General features: G+C 42.6%; 2 protein-coding genes across 3 annotated transcripts in view; both read left to right on the top strand.

Annotated features, from left to right (window-relative positions):
* Window positions 1-1,276: 1,276 nt before the first annotated feature.
* The window catches only part of TMEM242 (transmembrane protein 242), a 93,186-nt gene continuing 70,843 nt past the window's right edge, over window positions 1,277-23,619 (top strand). For both annotated transcript variants that reach the window (XR_009354458.1, XM_059176672.1), the window contains exons 1-3: window positions 1,277-1,492; window positions 2,074-2,174; window positions 7,555-7,692. Coding sequence is in view for 1 of the 2 variants with exons in the window: in XM_059176672.1 (XP_059032655.1) it covers window positions 1,405-1,492; window positions 2,074-2,174; window positions 7,555-7,692 (327 nt within the window). In the remaining variant the exon portion in view is untranslated. The remainder of the gene's footprint in view (window positions 1,493-2,073; window positions 2,175-7,554; window positions 7,693-23,619) is intronic.
* Window positions 15,875-22,614, top strand: LOC131833428 (L-lactate dehydrogenase A-like 6A). Its single transcript, XM_059176671.1, has one exon. It carries the CDS (start codon window positions 21,039-21,041, stop codon window positions 22,164-22,166), a length of 1,128 nt encoding a protein of 375 aa, XP_059032654.1. The 5' UTR covers window positions 15,875-21,038; the 3' UTR covers window positions 22,167-22,614.

A 23,619-nucleotide genomic window follows, 5' to 3' on the forward strand; every position in this document is an offset into this window, starting at 1 on the left:
CTTTTAAACTGCCCTGCATGGACCTTCAGAGCAATCATCTTCAGCAGTAGGCCCTGGGCATCTATAATTTAAAATTTTCCATAGGCAATGCTGTGAAATAGCTGTGGGAATTGAAAGTTATGATAGCTAGCGTTAACATGTATTGAGTATCTATCTGTGCCAGGCACTATGCTAACTTCTTTATTTTTATTGCTTCCTTTAATTCTCACAGCAACTTCTAAGGCAGGTAATGTCAGTTTCTTTTATATATGAGGAAACTGAGGCAAAGAGCCTAAATAACTCAGCCAAGTTCACCTAACAGAGAAGTGACTTAGGACCTGAGCCCAGATTTGAGCTACTAATTGTAATTAACTAATGCATTCATTTACTCATTCATCCAGAATTTATTATGTGTAATCAGGTAAGGAGTTGAGAGCCAGGGAATCTAAAATTGAATAAAAATCTCCATCCCCATCCTGAAGAAGTTCATGGCCTTTGTGCGAGTGTTCAGAATGAACAAATGACAGGTTGTCTCATTTTAAAAGATGATGTCATGCGTCGGTGTTTGAGAGGCTGAAAAGATTTTCTACGACTTCCAGCCTCTTCCTCTCGGTGACCATTTATAGAATCCACAACCGTTGCAGATCAGCCTCCCAGACAGAAGCCCAAGCCCATCTGGGGGCGGCCAGCACCAGCGTCTCCCCGCAAGAAGGGCTCTGGTGCAACCTGGACATCTGCGTTAGCAAGTTCTCAGGGTGGTCCTCGGCTGTCCCCGTTGGCTTGTCTAACGCCAGTTCAGCAGGACAGCCGCCCGCCCTGCTCGGTAGGTCCATCAATCAAAGCACGGGACGGAGGTGATCGCAGCGGAGCTGGGGCTGGCTCTCTTCCAGCGATAAAACCTGCCCCTTACACCTCACGTGAGCACTGCTACGAAATTTCCCGGAAAAATACAAAGAGAAGACATAGACCTGCTTTTTAGAATCGTGAAATATTAGCGCTGGTTAAATCCCTGGGTGGAACGAAGGCCGATCCGGGAGACGGAGCTCCAGGGTCTCGAACCCGCCGGCCCTGGGCGCGCCGCGCCATCTGCGACCGCTCACTGCCTCCCAGAGCCCGAGCCGAGCACTGCGGCCGATAAGACGCTGTCCTGTTCAAGTGCGGCTTTCGGGCTAAAGGCCCGAGCTGGAGGCGGCCCGCGCCCCTCCGCCCCGACCCCGAGGTTGGGGTGGGGACACCACGTGCAGCCACCACGCCTTCCTCGCGGGTCGGGGGGAGAGGTGAGAGGGTTTGGGACCCTCGGCCGGTCCCCGGACCAGTATTCTGAACGCACAGGGAGAGCCGGTAGCGGAACCTTTCTCCTCCGCTTCGCTCGCGCTTCCCCCCGACCTCAGTTGGCGTCGGACCCAGCCGTGGAGTCTTACGAACATGGAGACGGCAGGTGCTGAGCATGGGCCGCCGTCCTCAGGCCTCGAGGCTCGGGGTTCCACAGACGATCGGCTTTTCCTGGTGAAAGGTGTGGTGTGGTGAGGTGCTGGTGTCGGGGCGAGCTCCTCCCGGGCCCGCGCTGGAGCCGCCATTCCCACACACACCCTGCCCTGGGAGACCTAACCTTGGGTTGCCCCTGAGTTTAGCCGGTGGGGATCGGCCGGTCAGGGGTCGTGCGCGGTGCAGGGTGGAGACTCCCCTGGGCTGGGGGGCTGGGCCCGTGAGGTGTCCTGTGTGCTGCATTTTCCCCATCCGCTCTGCAGTTTCTCCCGTCCCTTGTCCTACCTTCCACTAGCTTGTTTTCCTCCCCGGGAGAAACTCCCAAACCGTCCCTGGGAAGAGGGAAAGGGACCCTGGGCCACTTCCCAGCACTTGGAAACGACCCCGCAGAATGATCTCAGGAACCAGAGGTCGTGAGGTCACGCAGGTTTCGCACCCCTATGGTTTACCTTTGGCCAGAGCCAACTAGCTTTCGTTCTCACATTTCAAAGTGACTTAAAATTGAAATAGTGTCTGAACTTAACTTGGGTACATCTTCTTAAGGTGGTTTTTTTCCTCTTTCTCTCTCTTTAATATCTCTCCTCGCCTTACCCCCAAAACTCTTGGCAGGTGGAGTTTTCCTTGGTACTGTGGCTGCGGCAGGAATGCTAGCGGGATTTGTTACAACATTATCATTGGCTAAAAAGAAAAGCCCTGAATGGTTCAACAAGGTTTGTGACCCGGAAATCCATTCATAGCATTGTTATTGTTTACACATAATTGGCAGCTGTTTTGCATGGGAGAAGTAAAGAAAATGTTGGTGGACTTTCATGTTGTTTTAAGAAGTAAACCTATATACCTAGATTCAAGAAGTGTACAAATTAACCAATGGTCTTTATTTTCATTTAGAAAGAAGTATTTAGGGAGACCCGGGGGGTTCAGTTGGTTAAGTGTCTGCCTTCAACTGGGGTCATGATCTTGGAGTCCTGGGATCAAGAGCCCCATGTGGGGCTGGCTCTCTTCCCAGTGGAGAGCCTGCTTCTCCTCCCTCTGTGCCCTCTCTCTCTCTCTCAATCATAAATGAAATCTTTATTTAAAAAGAAAAGAAAAGAGAAGTACTTAGTTATGTGATTTCTTTTTCTTAAATTTTAGCAGCACAAGACTTGGAAAGCTATCCAGTACATTTCCTGTTCACAACATGACTAAGTCTAAATTGGGGTAATTCCCTATCAGTTGTAAGAGGCCCAGTATTTTATACACCTCTGGGGGGAAAAATGATGCCAGTTAAATTCTTGACACAATACTGATTCCCAGCAGCATTTCTATTTACTTATTTATTTAAGCTTTACACCCGGCCTGGGGCTTAATAATGATCCCAAGATCAGGAGTCTCATATTCTACTGACTAAGCCAGCCAGGCACCCCACCAGAGGCATTTCTGTTTCAGAAATGTTCAATTGTTGAAATAAAGTGCATCTTATCATCAATGAAAAACATGGGTCAGCTCCTTGAGCCCAGAGATCACACATGCTTTGTGCTGCTGCAGCCCCGTTCCCCAGAAAAGTCCCTGACACATAAGGGCTCAGTTTGGGGTGAATGACCACAAGCTACTTAAGGCAGAAAATTCTTACTCTCTGAGCAAGACTAAGTAATCACTCATGTGGTCATATCCCAGTTGGAGGATTTTTCTTCTCATTGACTTGTCATTACTTGTTTGCACGTGTCCTGTCTGCCCTCTTCGTCCCGTATGACTTCTTTATCCATCATTTCATTGCTTCAGATGTTAACTTGGGATCTTTTATGTATCAGGCACTGTGCTAGCTAGGTATAGGAGAAAGAAGAATGTACAAAACATCTGCCTTTCAGGAAGCTAGCATCTGGTGCAGGAGACAGATACTAAATATTGACACAATTAACTATATAATTATAATTTGATGTTTGCTTGGAAGAACAGTGTTAATAATTGGATATCATGCTTAAGCACTGTAAATACCGTAAAGGAAAAAGACCACATTTAAGATGCTTTTGCTTCCCATCTGCATACTCGAGACTTAAATGGAACTACAGAAATCACTGTGATGAAACTGTGGTCATTTCCCCCTGTATTACAGAATATTTTCCGTGCAGAAATACATCTTGTAGAAGGAATCAGTAAGGCCTAACTGATAGCAAAGTTTTAACAGTACAATTTGCATAGATTTCTAAGCCAAAATTACCAGTTAACTTTTGGGTCACAGACCTTTCTGAGAATCTCATGAAAGTTACGGATTTTTAGGGAAAAAAACTACATACGCACAATTACAACTTGGTATTCTATTTTGTGGTTCTAAGATTTGATTATCACACATGCCCTATCAAATGTGGTTGTCAAGCTGTGGTCCACAGAGCCCTAGGATCCTTGAGACTCTTTTGAGGGTCTGTAAAAAAACTATTTTCATAATAATCCCAAGTCATTTGCGGGGGTAAAACTGCTGGTGCATTAGTGTAATCAAGGCCGTGGCACCAAACTGTACTAGCAGTCATTGTGTTCTCTGTTACCATGCCTCTGTAGTTTCAAAAACAAAATGAAACAAAACAAAAAAAAAAACTCGTTGCATGAGAATGTCCTTGTTATAGCAGTAAAAGTGTTGATTTTATTAAATCTTAACACTTGATTACTATTCCACATGAAGAAATGGGAAGTATCATAAAGCCCTTCTGATCTATACCAGAGACGTTTTTCTCTAGGAAAAGCAATTGTATGATTAAGTTGCATGCTGAACCAGCTGCTTTTTTTCATGTAATATCATATTGTATTTGAAAGAGCAACTGACAAACTATAGTTATTCAGAAGTAGGTATTTGGCAGATATTATCTTCAAAATGAACAAAATGAGCCTGTCATCTCTCAAGCAAGCATTTGTCGGTATTTATTGTCAATGAAAAAAATTGAAGCTTGCAAGTGAAAATTAGATCTTGGGAAACGTGCCATTGGGAGCATGATAGGTGCTCGATACGTAAGGCTCTCCTGATGAGATTGCTGGTGATAATAATGTGATATTTTAAATATTTAATAAATGGTGTCAGCCTCGGAAAGATCTGCATAAATTGGTAAATCAGTATTTCCTGAATGATCCTAATGCATGAATAAAAGGCCCATTCAAAATACAAAAGAGATAAATGGATTTTAATATAACAAAGTGCAAAAAACTCAACGGTCTGACTTCCAATTCCAGAGTACAGGCAGCTATTCGGGAAGTTTCAGTGGAGTGTCAGAGAAAGGAGGCTGTTAAAATACTTGTCCCTTTTCCAGCCACAGATCTCTGGAAGACTGGATTTTATTCACATTCTTCCATCAAAAAACATATTGCAACAGATTGAATACAGAAGCATTTATGAAAATTCATCTGTCCTTTATTAAGCCAAACATTTAGAAGATTAATCAAAACGTAAAACATTGCTTCTTGGCACTAAATTCTTTTGTTTTGTAAGGCAGTTGTTTTCATAAGAATAGGTTTCTATTCACCTATACTGGGTTGATTTTTTTTTTTAAGATTTTATTTATTTATTTGACAGAGAGAGATCACAAGTACACAGAGAGGCAAGCAGAGAGAGAGGGGGAGGCAGGCTCCCTGCTGAGCAGAGAGCCCCACGTGGGACTCGATCTCAGGACCCTGAGATCATGACCTGAGCCGAAGGCAGAGGCTTTAACCCACTGAGCCACCCAGGCGCCCCTACTGGGTTGATTTTTAAATGAATACTTAAATGAATACTTTAAATTTAAATTAAAATTTTTAAATTAATACTTAAAATTTAAGAATTTCTTAGTTTTAATTTTTAATATATTAAATATTCGTAAGTATAATCCACACAAGCAGAAGTCTTTGGGATCCAAGTAGAAATGGATCCTGAGACCGGAAAGTTTGAGAACTACTGTTCTGGCTGGTTAAATATGTTGTGTAAAGTTCTGCCTCTCCTCTGGGGGAGCATCTGAATTAGAGCATTACCATTGATCCAGACTGTGTCTGAGAGGCTCAGAGGTTCTGAAGCAGGTAATGCATTTACACTTAGCAAGTGCCGGTTTAAGAATCCCACTTAGGCAGTTTATTTCAGAGTCGCCGCCTGGCAGTTTTCCCTGACATTAGTAGTAAAGATAATATCGAGCATTTGAGTGTTTACCACGTGCTGGCTGCTGCTGTTCCTTGAACCCCCACCACAGCCCCATGAGACACTGTTATTAGGCTGTCCCCATTAAACTGAGGCACAGACGGATTAAACAACTTGCTTACCATGGCGCTCTTTCCATCTTATTCTTGGTGAGGAAATTATACTATTTTTAGCAATTTTTTACTTAAATAGCCTTCTGTGTGCTAGCCTGGAATCGAAGCATTCATTATAATACAGATACAGATTGCAACTCAGGACTCTAAAAATGACCAGCTTTAGTTGGGGACAGCCTACACTGCTATTATTTCAGGAAGATGGTCATCATTTCTTTAAAGTCTTAACCGCAGTATCTTAGCTGAGTCTCACACTAGTGGAAAGGGAGTAGTAAATGCTGAACGAATGAACATTGATTTTTCTTTGTCCTTTACTGAATAAACAGAGGAAGGTATAAGCTAAGGTCCCTTTTAAAAAACACATGCACATACATACATAATACATAGATAATTTCCGTCCTTCCCAAGGAAATAAGGAATTTTTAAATTAAGTTTCTAAAATAAAATTTAGGCACTTAAATTGACCCTCTTCTAATAATATTTGGTTAATGGTATTGCTTTTGGATGAAAATTCAGGCTAGTTAGAAGTTAGTGAATTTACATGAGATCTGTGGTGAACTGATCTGAAATGAACTGGTCTGAAATCACAGCAACATGAGTAAAGGGAGAGGAGAGTGTTTTGATCACAGAAAATAAAGAAACGTCTCCTGAAAATCTGGTTGGGTCTCAGGTGTATTACAGACAAGTGGTAAGTCAACAAATAGGTCAGGGCACGGTGTGAGACCTGAAGATATAGGTAAGCCCAGCTTTTCTATGTGCCACCAATAACATTCGTAACCACAGCACGTGATAGAAACCTTGATAATTCAGTGGGTTGAGCAATATAAAGGAAGTTGTTCTTAAGAAGAAGGGCTTTTTTCCCCCAAGTAAATGGAAATTTGTTCCCAGAAGGAAGACCAAACATTACAAATTTGCTATCTTATTACATTAGCTGATCAGTTTGATGGCATTTTAATGAAGATGCCAGTGAACAGAACCCAGAGAGAACCTGACAGAATGTTTTAGGGCTTTTCTGGGATAATTAATAGGCAAAAAGAGCAAAGAAAAGTTTTGGAAAAAAATAATCAGTAACCAGTGCTTTCAGTGATGGGATGGTTATATGCTTTTGAAGCATGCATCTCATTCCTAGTCTTCTCTGTCAAGTTCGTGTGCTGTAGGCTGAAAGTTGTTCAGTTATTATGGTTATAGATTTTTTTTTACCGTAATAAGAGGCCTTAAAACCCAAAAGGAGAGTCATTGTTTATTTCCTACTTTCTCATGACTAGCTGCCACAAGTTGGGTTTCGCCACAAGTTGGGTTTCTACTGTGTGCCACACATTTTGCATATACATTTACAAGTCACACACAAAAACAGACTCAAAATGGATGAAAGACCTCAATGTGAGAAAGTCTTCACAGTGACTTCTATAGTTCACCTCTTTGAGGAACCCCTCCTTAAAGCTTCCTCTAATTGCAGCAGTAGATAATGTATCCTCTGGGACTGTGGTGCCCTGGGTATAGTTCTTTTGTTGCACATTTCCATTTAGATCACAGTTAACTTTTATGTGTCTGTGTCCAGCCCCCATCCCCCGCACCAGTGACCGAAATTTTTAGTCAGAAAGAAGTTACTCTATTTGTCTTTTTCTCTCTAGTACCCAGCTGCAGCTCCTAGCTGCCCTGCCTACTCAAATATCCATCAGTCAGAGAAGTTGTGACCTAAGTCTTGTAGTTATTAAGTAACAAAGCTGCTTTTTGAACTTGGGTTCGTCTGGCATCCCAAAATTACGGTGACATTCCAAGAGTCGTGAGCATCAAACATTCCCAAAATAATTATACTTTCTGAACTGATGCTTTTTCCTTTCTTTCTCCTTGCAGGGAAGTATGGCCACAGCCGCCTTACCAGAGAGCGGGTCTTCCCTTGCCTTGCGAGCCCTGGGCTGGGGCTCACTTTATGCATGGTGTGGGGTTGGTGTGATCAGCTTCGCAGTCTGGAAAGCTTTAGGAGTTCACAGTGTAAGTAACTGCGGTCCTGTAATTGCTGTCTGAATGTGTATTCTACTTTCTGTGACTAACTATGCCTGATTTCCAAGAAGTGTGTGTGTGTGTGTGTGTGTGTGTGTGTGTGTGCGCGCGCGCACGCACATGTGTGTGTAACTTACACCCCAGGCTAAACAGCTCCATAATGGGAATGATTGGCTTTTTTTAAACTACTGGTAGGAGGTTCAGTGGACCAGGCCGTGTGTGACAGGTGAGAACTGACGGTGACTTGGTATAGGTGGCAGCAAGGGAGTTGAAGAGAAGAGGTTCTGGATATATTTTGAAGGTAGAGTCAACTAGGACTTGTTTCACGTCGAATGTGAGAGGTGAGAGAAAAAATGAAGTCAAGGATCTCCAAGGCTTTTGGCCTAAGCAGCTGGAAGATGGATGGGGATAGCGTGAGAGGAGCAGATGTTCAGGGATAACGTCGGAAGCTCCCGTCACTCACAGGGCCTGTGAGTTTGAAATAATCCGTTAGATAGCAAAGTGGAGAGTCAAGCAGTTAGATATAAAAGTTTGGAGTTCAGAGGAGAGGTACAAGGTCAAGATGTAAGTTTGAGAGTCTTCAGTGTGTGGATAGTAGTCAAAGCCAGGAGACCAGATGAGCTCACCAAGGCACTGAACAGAGAGAGAAAAGAGGTCCGAGGAAAGAGCTCTGGGCACTCCCAAGGTTTAGAGGTTGGGAAATATGGAGGAAATTAGCAAAGGAGAAAACCTGGGAGAACCAGTGACTTGGATGCCAGGTGAAGAAGGTGTATAGTGGCGTGAAATCATGTAAGATGAGACTCGGCAGTTCGCCGAGTCAGCGGTGTGGCGGTCCTTGGTGGGTAAAGCCTGGGTGGAGGGGGTCCGAAAGAACGGAGAAGAGAGACTGTCTGTATAGACACGTCTTAAATTCTGCTCTACGGGTAAAGAAAGAGATGGGGTCGTAGCTGGAAGGGGGACTGAGATCAAGAGAGGCGTTTTTTGTTTTTTGTTTAAGTTGGGAGAATTGTCAGCATGTGAGTATGCTGACCGGAGCGATTCCGTAAAGGGGGAGAAATTGCAAGGAGGGGGAGTGCTAAGTGATAATACTACTATAGGCATTACCGAAGGTTTCCCATTTGGTTTAATCATAACTGAACGTAGGCATTATTGTACGTTTTACTCAGAGTATACTGATGGACAGATAGATGCTGCTTTTCTTTTAGTCTGACTAACCTTTATTTTTAAAGTAACTCTGCTGGCTAGTAATTGTTTAAGTTGTGTTTACATGGAAAAGTTAGAAAACCAATGACTGAATATTTGGGATGATTTTTGTTGTCAGCCGCAGTTTTGCTTTTGGCCAGTATAAAGTCTCTCCTTCCGTGCAGGCATCGTACCAGACTTTTAGACATAGCGGGTTATTTAATCTTCACAGTAACTATGAAGCAGATAGTAATATCCCCCATTTTATAAGTGAGGAAATTGGGACTCAGAGAGGTTAAGTCACTTGTCCAAGATCACACAGCTTATAACTGACAGAGTCAAGATTTGGATCCAAGTCTGATAGTCTTTAGAACCTAGGTTTTTTTTCCGATGTTACCTCCCCTAGCTAAGATAGGAAAATAGAGATGTAATTGAAAGGGGCCAGAGTGAGGGGGAAGGAGTAAATTTGGTTTTAATTGTGCTGTGATCCACACATTCGTGATGACTTCACTGGTTTTCCTGGGTATCTTCAATGTGGGCCTCCTCTCCCGGCTTTCTAATTAATGTCAGTTAGGTAGAGGACTGGGCCATTCTTTCCTCATAAAAGAGAAGGCCTCCTTTTAGCCTTCATCTGCAGTAGAAAAATGCTTAGGGTATAATGGTAAAGCAGGATTCATTTGTATATATAATATGAGAGCAGTTACTTGAAAACAAGTGGAAAAAACTGGGGGGAAATATGTGCAGTAGAAATGTGTGGATGAGTTATGGGTGTGGGAGTCGATTTTTTTATTTCACTTTTCTGTATGTCCCTTAAATATGTATTACTTTAACAGTAATACTGCCATTTAAATTTTTATTAATTTATGCTAGAAATGAAACACAGTTGCTTAGAAGTTCACAGAACTTCTTTGACCATGTGTGAAATATACTTGAGGGAATGGGATACTTAATAGTAAGGTTATTAAGCTTGTAGTTTCTATAAAAATGATGGTCTTTTAGCACTTTAAATTGACTTGATGGAATTGTCAGGGGATGTTTCCAGAACTTAGTAATGTGGGTCATAAGCTGAATAATAAAGTTTTAAGAAATTTTAAAATATAAATAACCTTTGAACGAGAAGAGTCATAATGAATCCATCCAAACTTTCATAGGCCAACAAAGTTAAGATATTTAGTTTAAGTTATATGCTCAAGAACTTGGGCTTTATGGGCTATCTGGTGCTATTCTAGTTTCTAGAATGTGAACTTCTTTGTTTTATGGCAACTGTAGGAGGATTATGGCCTAAAGAAGATGGTTGGGCAAGAAAAATTGTTTTCTGATTGGCACTGCTGAATACAAGGACCCTTGGAATCTTTTTATATCTTCATGTCTTTAAAACGTGAGAATACGAGTGTACTGTCCCCCTACCTATAGACCAATAGGAATATCAGATTGCTATCCATATCTGAGAAGTCTCACAGAAAAATGAACCACTGATAGTTTTTCAAGGGCACACCTTTTAAAAAGCAGTAGTGTTTATGAATTTGTTCATTCAAAAGACATTTGTGGGTGTACCCTGAGCCAGGCACTATGCCAAGACAGGGCTCCCAGCAGACCATTACTGTGGAAGGCTTCGGTTTTAAGACTCTCTAAGCAAATTCTTATTATATGACCCACTCTGCGTCTTGCGGACAGCAGTACTACATTTCAGTTCTCAGAGAGTTTGGAGGATAATTGTGAGATTGCCCCAACTCCTGAGAACTCTTATCTTTCCACGACTAAAGAAAACAAATCTTAGAAAATGCTGGACAGAAATGGTCCAGATCTATGCACTCAATAAATAATTGATATGATTATTCTGGGTAAATTAGGTAAATCAGAATCAGTCCCTTTGTCAAATAATTAATGGTTGGTAGCAACCTTGAATCCTATTAAATCGTTATAAACCCAGTTCATAAAAAAGAAGGGTGCCATCTACTGGCTGAAGGAGAGCAGTGCACATTCCCTATTTTAATTCACAGCTACATCTGCTGGTCTAAACCAGGACATGCTGAAATGCTTGAAGCTAAGCTCTTCAGTTTCTTAGAAATATTTTGGATTTACACTTAGTTTATTCGTAGTTGTTATGGAATTTATTTCACATAAAAAATGTATAATACATCAGATATAAGTTTACATTTTACTCAATAGTGTTATCAATTAATTAGAGATTCTAACAAAAGCAGAGGTAGTGGAGGCTATCTTGTCAGCGGACTGAAGCCAGTAGGTGTGTCCAGGATTTAAGGTGGGAGCTTCCCTCCCTCCATGTCTGAGCCAGTCCAGATTCAGTCTGGGAACCTCTCACCTGTTCTGGCCATGAACAGCATCGTGGGCCAGCAAGCAAGGCCTCATTGCTCAGTATAGATTCATCCATTACTTTGAATTACAGCATTTTATCATCTGATTATGATTGAGGCAGCCTTCACTTTTTAACAGTAACTTAATTGTTGAAACAATGAACATTTACTGTGGGTCTGTGGTCTCCTAATGCACCCAGTGATCCCAAAGGATCCCAAAGGATCCTGGGAGACTGCCATGTTCAGGCCAGGTTCACCCTGTGGCAGTATGATTAGATGCTTTTTATTATTTTAAGTTTAGAGTAGTTGAAATAAATGCTTGTTTAACAGTAACTTAATTGTTGAAACAATGAACATTTACTGTGGGTCTGTGGTCTCCTAATGCACCCAGTGATCCCAAAGGATCCCAAAGGATCCTGGGAGACTGCCATGTTCAGGCCAGGTTCACCCTGTGGCAGTATGATTAGATGCTTTTTATTATTTTAAGTTTAGAGTAGTTGAAATAAATGCTTGTCAGTGAATAAATAAGGATGTCTCGAGATACCAACTAGTAATTCCCCAGTTATCAAAAGAAGCAAGCCAGGGCGCCTGGGTGGCTCAGTAGGTGAACTGCCCGCCTTCGGGTCAGGTCATGATCCCAGGGTCCTGGGAAGGAGCCCCGCATCGGGCTCCCTGCTCAGCCAGGAGCCTGCTTCTCCCTCTCCCTCATTCCCTCCCCATTGCTTGTACATGCGTGTTCTCTCTCTCTCTCTCTCTCTCTTTCACTCTGTCTCGCTCACACTCTCTCAAATAAATAAAAAAACTTAAAAATACCATGCCACTTAAAATTATTCACCTGTGACTCAAGCACAAAGACTTCACTTTTGTACCTTTTCCTATTTATATTAAGTATTGACACTTGAAAGGATTTCTGAAAAGATTGAGCATAATTACGATTAGACTATTCTGCCTTCTTTTCCCCTCCCCTTAGAAGGAAAAATGTTGGATGTATAAATAATTCCTGATTGATACGACTGGGAAATCTGGGGCTTTTTTTGCCTGGACTCTTCTCTTCTCTTCCAACATTTGTTGGACTTGAGGCTGTCTCAGTACCAGTCGGAATCACCACTGCTAACATTTACTGTGCCTTGTAGTTAATACATTCATGATACCTGGTGTAGTTAGATTCACAGATAATTTACAGTCGTTGCCCTCAGAGGAGCTAAAATCTCAAAAGTAATAAAACCACAAATGAAAACATTTTTAGTTATTGTGAATACATTAAATCATCCAGAGACTTAAATTTAAAAATTAACTTGTAAATAAAGGAAATTTTTCATTTAGTTTGTCTTTTACCAGGTAATAAGAAGTATTTGTTTTTATTTACATATATTGCTTATTTTTAAAGAAAAACATGTTTAGGACTTATCTTTTTTTTTTTTTTTTAAAGATTTTATTTATTTATTTGACAGAGAGAGATCACAAGTAAGCAGAGAGGCAGGCAGAGAGAGAGAGAGAGAGGGAAGCAGGCTCCCTGCCGAGCAGAGAGCCCGATGCGGGACTCGATCCCAGGACCCTGAGATCATGACCTGAGCCGAAGGCAGCGGCTTAACCCACTGAGCCACCCAGGCGCCCAGGACTTATCTTTTTTAAAACAGATATTTTATGTTTATTTTGTGTTTTATATTGTGTTTATTTTATAAAATTATGTACCCATTTTTTAAAAAAAGGGGGTGGAAAAGTACAAAAAGGGAAACAAAAATCACCAGAAATCCTATTTAGTTGTGATCACTTATTACAGTAAAAACATCCCTTCAGACTTTCTGTATGTCTGTGAATATAATTGTATGTAAGTGTTTTACTGTTCTATTCTAGAGCCTTTTCTCACTGAATAGCCACAAGAACATCTTTGCATAATAGACTGTGTAAATCTCCATCACTTTTAATGGCTACCTGGTGTTCCATTATATTATAATTTATGTAATCAGTCTCCTGCCAATAGCACTTATACTGTAATTTTTCACAAACACCATAGTGAACCTCTGTAGGTGTGCATCTTTTTATACTTTTCTCAGTCAGGAAATTTGTCCTAAAGACAACTAATGTTATTGTTGAATCCAGGGGCATTTAAAAATGTTTTTGATGTCCAAAGTACAAAGTTGATACATTTAGAAGATACTGACAGTGCATACAGGTTTCCTAGCTCCCTCGCCATTAGTGGCTTCTATTACTTTGAAATGTTTGCCAATCTGATAAATGGAAAATAATCTCTTTCTTCCTTTACTGTTTCTCTCCAAAGTCCCGCTGCTCTAAAGGCTTTTATGCAAATAATCTGTGATTGAAGTCTTACACATCTCTCCAGCCCCCATATTTCCTCCTGATCTGATATAGCTTATTTCTTTCTCAAGAGCCCAGGCTTCCTTTTCCTTAAAATCAAAAAGTAAAACATGTCTTAATTACTTCTCCAGAAATTGGCATCTGTCTTTCCTATTCTAAGAAAGATTCTTTAAGAGAGGTAATAATATCTTTCTTCTAGGACAATATTGGATTCATTCTAATAAAATGTATTTTCTCCAGCTCTTTTTAGTAGCTGCTGCTAAGTATACTTTTTAATGTTAATGTTTACGCTCATTTCTTAATGACCTTATGACCAGCTTTGAGGGCTTTTGCTAATTACAGTAAAATCTCTTTCTTTTGCCTTTTTGCTGATTTCAGTATCTGGTAGATCTTATATTAAATATGTTTATTCTGAACCATTTTTAAGTTATTTGTCTCAAATGAAGCAACATTGTAGGTGAATGCTAGGACCACATATATAAATAAAACTATGAAAAAGCTTAGAGGTTTTTAATATCTAAGATATTTAAGAAGGAAATAGACTGTATGCTTTGTACTTTGCTTTGGTTCCGGTCAGAGGTTAAAAACAAATCCATTTCCTGGCAAACTGTTTAATGGTGACCACTTCTGAGGGATCTGCAGGGGAAGTCAGAGGAGTGACTAAAATATGTCCCTTCTGCATCCTTGCCTAATCTAATTTGAGAGCTTCCGAACATCTTTACCAGCTTCTGTCCCCAGGAAGCAAACTTCAGTTCCTGACTCTGATTACCATAACATCAGCACACACAGCTTCACTTCCACTTCCTGATGGATCTTCCTAGAATGCCTAGAACACAGAGTCATCATGATCTGACACAGGCAGTTCTGTCTGTCAAGCTGAAGGCCTTCAAACAACGTAAGCATTGAGGAATATATTCCTGGAATCATTTTTAAATTAATTGGAAGTGGCACTGTGCATCACTTAAATTTAGGTCTGAGGTGACAAGAACATCTCTATAACCCTTATTTCCCACTCACTGCCGCTCTAATGGGCTTGGCATCCGGTGGTAAGAGGCACTCGATGTAATGTGGAAAGGAATTTGGTGACAGAGAGACCGAATCACAGGCACTTGCTCAGTTTAAAATGGGAGATAATGACCAATGTTGTATTTTGTTTTCTGAGGTGGGTTTTTTCCCCCCTAAGCCAAGGGAGCAGGAAAAGAAAAAAAAAAACCCACAGCTTTTTTTATTGGCATATTGCCAAAATACCTCTTCTAAAAACCCACCAGTTTCCTTTTATAAGTAAAATAGGACCCAAGCATTTTATAAAGTGGGAATGTGCAACAATTATTAGAAAAGATAAGCTCTGCCATAAAAGCCTTCTTGTTCCAAAGCCTGACACAAATCAGGCTTAATCACCTCAGGAATGTTCCTGGCCTTATTCCACTGGAGGAAAAATATCCTTGATTTCATTTGGGTTTTCTTTTTCTTTGTCCTTATTTCAATATGGAGCATAGAAAATTGGACTCAGATGAGCAGATCTCTCTAAATAAGGCACTGTGGAACGAAGACCCAATAGCCTATGCTTCTCCCTACGCTTTGTTTTAAAAGGTACCTATTATTGGTTGGTCACTTAGAAATACCTAGGAATCTATAAAACATTTTTATATGTATATGTTGATATTATATTTTTATATATTACTTTTCGTTTCCCAGTATATCTGATAATGAAGTGGTCTCTCAAATTGAATTCTCCTGACCGAAATGATTTTAAGAAGAAATCTTTTTTTAATGTGCTGTGTATCTTTCCACAGTGTAGACTGTGCTGAACATAATTTCTATAATTTTTGGTGAACCAAATCTATATATCGGATATATATCAGTTATTGTTTGTTTCTTGTGCTAATGGATCCTGGCCTTTTATAGTTCTTCATTCTTTTTGTAATTTTTCTCAATCCTAGTTTGGCTCTTATTTTTTCCTTCCCACTATTCCATTTCCTTCTGAAATGCTGCTGCCTATTTTATACATTTTATGCTAGGTTCCTTACTTTGCCTTTAAATTTGCTGCTCCGAGGGTCCCTCTGCTCTAGCTTCATCCACACACAGAAGGCTGCCAGGTCTGCGTCTCTAGTCGACTTCTGAGCTCCTTGCTCATGGACCCACTTGCTAGACACCGATGCTTGCACGTCCTGCAGGTCTCACGTGTGTTCCCACATGAATGTTATTTACTGCCCTGCCCCCGTCCCCACGCAGCATCCTACTCCTGGGTCACTCACGGTGAGTGGCCGTGTCATCCGTAGAGCCGCCCGGAGGGAAAAGCTGGATTCTCATCACGACCACACTCTTTCTCAAGGCTGTATCTAATCACTGATAGACACACTCCCACTGCCGTTGTCCCTGCCGCAGGATGGTCGCGACGGACCTCTCCTCCCTGCCTCCCACCCGGTCTCTCCATAGTCCTTTCTCCACACCACGAGAGGGCTCTGGCCTTCATCTTCCCCGGGGTTCATCCTGCATCTGTACCACTCACTCTGCCTTTCTTCATGTCACCGTGGGCGAGGTGTCCGTGCCGCGGGCATAGGTCCATCACGTCCATCTGTCGGAGGACCTCGCTCCCAGGAGTACCCCAGCCTTTGCTGATTGTCAGTCCCCCGCTGCTGTGTGTACAGCTGTACAGCGTGTGTGTACAGCTCCTCCCGCCTCTGCAGATTCTCTCTTGATGTTCCCCATCTTTCTCCAACTACTCCTTTGGTCCGTCAGCCTCAGCTGTGGTCCTCGGCATCTGAACACAGTCTGCGCAGTCGGCCGTTGGGTTTGCCCTGCACGTGCCTGTTGCGCATCAGCAGTGGTGTGGCCCAGAGGCACGCAGCAGCCTGGGTCTCACTCAGAGCTCTCGGTCTCCTCACCGCCTCTCGTCGCTCCCGTGCGGGCTGCGTCCCTCCCGTGCCTCCAGCTGCCCAAGCCCGGAAACCAGCAGAGACTCATCATCTCGGCTTCTCTCATTTCCCTTCATTCCCTTCATGTCATCCACGGGCAAGTCCTGCTTGTTGGCTGTGCTTCCAGACACGGCCTGGCCCCTTTCATCTCTCGCCATTACATTCATCTTTTGCCTCACAGAGTTTTCCGGCCTCTTCTTTACACCCCCCTGGCCCCCCGCCACCGAACTCTCCCTCCACACAGCAGCTGGAGATTTGTAAAGTGTCAGATGACGTCACTCTGAACAACGCTTCAGAGGCTCCCCGTGAAGAAGTCTTGTGGGATGTAGCCCCACGTGCCAGCCGGCCTCCTCTTGGACCACCCAGTCACCCCTCCCACCCGCAGACACCCCCCTGCCCCCCACCGCACGCCAGCCTTCCTCCTGCTGGTCCAGCAGACTCCTTGCCCAGGTGCTGGCCTGGCGGCTCTGTGTTGGCTTGTAGAGTTTCAACCCTGTTTGCGTTCGTCTCCCCCGAGAAGCTTCCCCAGACCATCAGTCCCTCTCGGATGGCATCCTGTTTTCTTCTTTTCACAGCACTGTTGCAAAATGAAGTTCTTTTGACCATTTACTTGTCTTATCTGTCCTCACAGAATGTAAATTTTAAGAGGATAGAGACCTCATTTGTCTTGTTCACTGTTGTAACCTCAGCACCTGATAGAGTACCTAGCATGGAGAATGTGTCCAGGAGACATCTGTTGGATGAAACCTGATCACTGTTTCTGCCATTTCAATGGCCCACTCTTCCCTGGAGAATAAAATCCAAGTTCCTTGAAATGGTTTGGTTGCTCTCTGGTCTCGCTCCTACTCATTTTTAATCCACTGGTTCTTAATGGGGGCATTTTGACTTCCCCTCCCCACAGAAGAAAGATACTTGGCAACATCCACAGACAGTTCTGATTATCATGACAGTGGAGGTGTTCTGGCATTCCATGGATAGAGGCCAGGGGTGCAGCTCGGTGGCCTGCACTGCACGGGACTGGCCCCAGAAAAAAGGATCTGATGCAAATGTTCACAACGCATCGCTCAAGACTCTGGCTGGTTCTCTCTTTATTGCACTCAGAGTTCTAGCCTTGCTGAAAGGCCATGTCCTTCTAGCCTCTGAGCCTTGACCTTGCTAATGTCGCCACTGAACATTCCTTCCTCTCTTCTGTTTCTGCTGCTGACTCTGTTCTTCGCCTGGATGGGGTCTTGAGGCAAATAAGGAGTTCATCTATTCTGGCAGTTTTGAGACTGTAAAAAATAACTTAAGTTTCCACCTTTGGGTGGAATTTAAGTTTTAGGTAAATTTAAGTTCTTACCTAAATTGAAGGTAACTTCCATGTACAAACATATTCTTCATGTCATTTTTTTTTTTTTTAGATGAATAGAACTGCTATCGGGGACTACAGTATTATTTCTATTAATCCAACCACAGAGAATAATTGCAGTGAATTAATAAAAACACATCTATTTAGAGCCTAAATCCATAAAATTAAGCTTTGTCAGTTTTTAGCTACAAATTGGGAAATTTAAGCACCTATTAGTGAATTTTAGTTTCTTTGTTTTTCGTGATTTGTGCTCCGTTAAAATATTTCACTTTTGAAAGATAAATGCATGTGGCTCTTCTAAGTGCATCAAAAATTATGTGTCGATAATGCCCTTAAAGAACACAATTGAGATTTGGATTCTTTATTAGATGACCTTGCCAATTCCTGTTAACGATATTTGAATACCATCAATGCAAGTTGACTGCAGTGTTTTGACTTGACGTCTAGTCTGCCCTTGTTTTATTAGGAGAAAAGCTTTGTGGCCCTACTTTTGTCCCTCCCCAGCATTCCCATATCACCGACAAAGGAAAATGCTCTAAGGTGCTGGTATTTGTAAATATAGATTTTAGTATATGAGCAATAGAATCACAGCCCACTAATTTGTTTTAAAACTATAATTTGCAATTTATGATTTTTAAATCAGAAAGAAGATTTTTAAAATAATTATGTTTATATAATGCTCTACTTGCTGATAAGTTTATAGCTTATAATATTAATTAATAGTACTTTCATCACAGCTTCTCTCTCTTTCTCATATCAAGGGTTTTGTGCAGTGGTTATTTTATAAAAGCTTTCCAAAGAATGAAACATTTTTTTATAGGATGAAAATATTCTCTCTGCCATTGAGCATTTGTTTTACTGTGTGTCTAGTGCTGCAGAATTTCTTTTTTGTATGTTCTGACTTGGTAGGTATTGGCCAAAGCCAAAGCTTTGAAAATGGCTAAGAAATCTTTTAGCTTATCCATATCTTTATCTGACTTGTATACATCAGCTTTGCTAAGAAACCCCAAACAGGTACCTACACATTTTACCCACCCCTTAATTTAAAACTTTGGCACCAGGTGGATTCTCCAGTTGTGCCTTTCTGTTTCTCTCACCTTTCAGCGCTCTGGCCTTACTTCACTGGGTTCTTTACTCCTTTCCTACCATGTATATTTACTGAATTCACTTACCGAGCTCTGTTCTAAAGGGTCGTGATATGCTCTAAATAAAAGGTGATCTCTTTGGAGAGACAAGTTCCTAAGTAATTACATTTAATAGTGTGTGATAAATCCCACAATGGAGAGAGGTACAAAAGACATTGGTGGCGTAGGATTCTTAAAAGTCACTTCTGCTTGGGGGATTGTAGAGACCGAGAGGGTGGAATATTTGAACTGCACCCCTAGCTAGAAAAAGGGCAGGGGACCTGCGGGGAGAGTCTAGGCAGAAGGAAGAGAATGACTTACTTGGAACCATCGCTGGTCCAGAAGACTTGCTGGTCATCTTCATTTCTTGCTTTCTCCCTCCTAAGTGATGTCATCAATCATAATCAGCATAATCCTGCCATCAGCTGTATTATGCTGTATTTTGAACAGATAATTTGAGTTAGGTTTTCCATTCAAAAGGAATAAAGAGCCACTGAAGACAGGTCATTAGGGAGCTATCTGGCTGTATTTGGCTTTGCACATCTTTGAGTAGACCTAAATCTGCTCCGGGGGTCATGTACGTCTCCTTTGTCTGTCTTAGTTATTCCCTTCTTACCTCAAGACTTACTGTAAATAAAAAGCTGCTTTGTTTGAGGTATTTTTATTTTGGAGAGTGTTATTTTCTCAAAATTGATTTAGTTGTGGCTAAGGGGAAAAACTGAAGAGGCAGCTGTCAGAGATTTTATTTCTGAAGAGGTTCAAACTCTAGAAAGAAAATTACTTTAGAAAGAAGTCATTTAGCTACGAGTCTTTATGTGCTTGAATTTCATCCTCAAGAACACTTATCTTGGAAAATGACTTGACTGGTCAAAGGAATCATTATAGGAAGAAGGTGGGAACAGGCATCAGGTTAAAACATTTCAATTACGACTGGGATAAAAGAAACTATCAAAAGTTGGTCCTTTAAAAGGATCCCTCGAAGATGTTAGCCACCATTAAATAAAGATGATCATTTGAGCAATTCCAGTTTTCAATTTGATTTTGAGAAATGGTTACCATAAATCTGACCACTATTGTGGATGGAACTTAGGTATGTGGTGCTCTCACCGTTGTGTGTGTCATGGGGCTTGTGACCGCATACGTTCCACATGGGGGTCTGGTCCCTGCTAGAGTGCTAAATCACACCGAAACAGGATGGCAGGAACCCCATTAATAGCCACACTTTTCCTCCGCTCACCACCTCCTCTGATTATTCCTGTCTTTCTAGACTGCATTTCCGTGGCAGAAAGGGTAAGAATAGCTTTCCCAGTCCTAAATATGAAATATTTAATAGAAGGCTATCTCCCCACCTTTCGCCTCGAGAAGTCGTTTTTAATCAGGACTCGGAATCCCAGCCTTGCCTTTGGCCTGAGAAGGAAGGAACAGCGTCCGCGTGAGTTTTCGCGCCGGACCCCGCGCAGTCGGCCACTTCCCCTTGTCGTCGCTGCTGTGACTTCCCAGCAGTGGTGGGTCATGGTCGTGGCTGTATGAAGGCAGTGGCACCTTCCCAAATAGAAAGCTCTCAAGTGGGGTACAGCCGAAGTCAGGAGCCCCACCTCTCCTACGCAGAGAAACGGTGAAGGCGGCCATTTGGAGACGGCGCACACACCTTATTCGTCCCGGCAGGGATACACTTCAGAGAAGATAACCCTATTTTTATCTGTACATATTGGAATTTTTTTACTTGGCATCTGTAGCAAAAATAGAAAACCAGTAATCCCGGGGGTCTTGGTTGGTCCATTATTCACGTTAAAAGTTGCAGAGACTTCGTGTTTATAAAACTTTCACTTCAGAATTCATCTGCTAGAGAAGTCCTTTTCCCACCCGAGTCCAACGCAGAAATTTCCCCGGAGGCCCTGGCGATTCCCGGGGGCCCGGCCGCCTTGCGCAGCCGCGGTAGTGGGCCGCGGGGCCTGCCGACGCCACGGCCTTGCGCAGCCGCAGTAGTGGACTGCGGGGGCTCCCAACCGCCACGGGCTTGCGCAGCCGCAGTTGCAGGAGGAGGGCACGTTTAAGGGTCCCCTGCAATTTTCCGTCCCGCCTGGGAGCTTGTCTGGCGCTTCCCTCCTTTCTCCCTCCACTTCTCGAGTGAGTGGCCATGAGTCGGGCCGTGGGAGTCCTGCGGGCCGGCCCGAGAGTGGGCGCCGGGAGAGTGAATTGGCTGTGTCCCCGCCGGGCGGCGGGCCTCCCTCTCACGGGCGCCTGGGCCATCCCCCGCGTGTGCAAGATGGCAACTGTCGGGTGCCAGCTTCTCAAGAACTTCGCTTCCGAGGAGGCCGTGCCTCACAACAAGGTCTCCATCATCGGAACCGGATCGGTTGGCATGGCCTGTGCTATCAGCATCCTGTTAAGGGGCTTGACCGATGAACTTGCCCTTGTGGATGTTCATGAAGACAAACTGAAGGGGGAGACGATGGATCTTCAGCATGGCAGCCCCTTCGTGAAAATGCCAACTATTGTGTCCAGCACAGATTACCTCGTCACTGCAAACTCCAGCCTCGTGATCATCACCGCAGGGGCGCGCCAGGAAAAAGGGGAAACACGGCTGAATTTAGTCCATCGAAATGTGGACATCTTTAAATTAATGATTTCCAGTATTACCCAGTATAGCCCTCGCTGCAAAATGATCGTTGTTTCCAACCCAGTGGATATACTAACTTACGTGGCCTGGAAGTTGAGCGAATTTCCCCCAAACCGTGTTACTGGAAGTGGTTGTAGTCTGGACACGGCCCGTTTCCGTTTCTTGATTGGGCAGAAGCTCGGTATCCACGCTGAAAGCTGTCATGGGTGGGTCCTGGGAGAGCATGGAGACTCGAGTGTGCCTGTGTGGAGTGGAGTGAACGTCGCTGGTGTCCCTCTGAAGAACCTGAACTCAGCCATAGGAACTGATCAAGATCCTGAGCAGTGGAAGAATGTCCACAAAGATGTGGTCGCTAGTGCCTATGAGATTATTAGAATGAAAGATTATACTTCTTGGGCCATTGGCCTATCTGTAGCTGATTTAACAGAAAGTATTTTGAAGAATCTTAGAAGAGTGCATCCAGTTTCCACATTAGTTAAGGGTCTCTATGGAATAAATGAAGAAGTATTCCTCAGTGTTCCGTGTATCTTGGGAGAGAATGGTATTACAGACCTTATAAAGATAAAGCTGACCACAGAAGAAGAGGCTTGTCTGAAGAAGAGTGCAGAAACGCTTTGGGAAATTCAGAAGAAGCTCAAGCTTTAAAGTTGTTGGAAACTACCTTTCTGAAGTTACTGAAGGGATAGTAGTTACAGGGTTTTGTTTGTCAAAAAAAAAAAAAATTTTTTTTTTATAAGCTTGAATTTCTAGAAGTTGGAAACAGGAAAGGAAGTAGAGTGAGTTGCCCCCAAGCTTTTTTTTTTAGCATCTAGATGTCAGGATGCTTTTTCCCCCTGTAGTTCCTAAGTGACCGCATCGAAGGTGTTTCTGTACCACAGATGTACCAGCACGTGCTGTGTGTGTGTGTGTGTGTGTGTGTGTTTGCTCTTTGGTCCAAAAAGGATTAGGATATAGGCATTTGTGTTATAGAAATGATAATTTTCATTAAGTACATGTTCTTTCATTCTGGATGGCTTATACTTACTATGTTTATTTACCATTTTTAAGATGTTGTAACTTCCTTTACAATGTAAAAATAAATGTACCTACAGAAGTACTTTGTGTAATGAAGCCATGAGCTGTCTTCATTCCACTGTGACAGTCTGTCACCTGGGCCTTAAAAAAAAGGCATTATAAAACGGGAGCTGCAAGTAGGTCCTGTTTATTTGGGGGCAGAGAGGCACATGCACACACGTACTCTTGTATGGATGCCAGGGAAGCAGGATCATTAGGTTAAAATGTGAAAAGAGGAGTGATCTGGTTGGCAGTTGTTACAAAGTGTTTAATGCAGTAAAATACAAAGCCTTTAGAAAGAGGCCTAACAGAGATGGCAAGTGTTTCTGTCACTTAGTCAGCAGGGAAAGGAGATACACTTAGATTTTGGAGTTGTTAAAAACCAAGCCTGACTAACGTTATTTTAGAACTGCCTCTGAGAACCTGACCTGTTAGCAAGTTAAATCAGGAAGTGTGTTACAGACTGTCCTTGTTGGGTCGGGTCTTACCAGCAGATTGGGCCCTGACCCCAAGATGCTCTCGCCTCCTCCCTGCTGCTAGTTCACTTCACTAGCAGGAAGCTTTTGTGTTTCAATTTTGCCCTGTTAGTGTCCTAGAGATTGGTTATTTTAATGAGTACTTCAAGGATTGTATTTCTCAGGAAGTTACACATTCACTTTTCATTCCTTGATCAATGGACTTTACTATAGATGCTAAACTTTATGCATCTGATAACAGTGAGGGTTTAGGAGAAAGTGAAGGTGCTTGTCAGGCCTTTACCTAAATGATGTAATAACTTAGAAAATTTAAAAAAAAATTTTTGTTAATATCTTTATTTTAGATATTAACAAAATCTAAAGGTGCTTGTCAGGCCTTTACCTAAATGATGTAATAACTTAGAAAATTAAAAAAAAAATTTTGTTAATATCTTTATTTTAGAGAGAGCGAGCACACAGGAGGGGGAGAGGGAGAGAGGACCTCAAGCCAACTCTGCTGAGCACAGAGCCCGATGCAGGGTTCCACCTCAAGACCTTGAGATCACGACCTGAGCTAAAGCCAAGGGTCA

Source organism: Mustela lutreola, chromosome 6 (genome assembly GCF_030435805.1).
Source record: "Mustela lutreola isolate mMusLut2 chromosome 6, mMusLut2.pri, whole genome shotgun sequence".
In the NCBI taxonomy this organism is placed as follows: Eukaryota; Metazoa; Chordata; class Mammalia; order Carnivora; family Mustelidae; genus Mustela; species Mustela lutreola.

Excerpts from the sequence above, each read along its gene's own strand:
- LOC131833428 (XM_059176671.1), top strand. The coding sequence starts at position 21,039 with ATGAGTCGGGCCGTGGGAGTCCTGCGGGCCGGCCCGAGAGTGGGCGCC.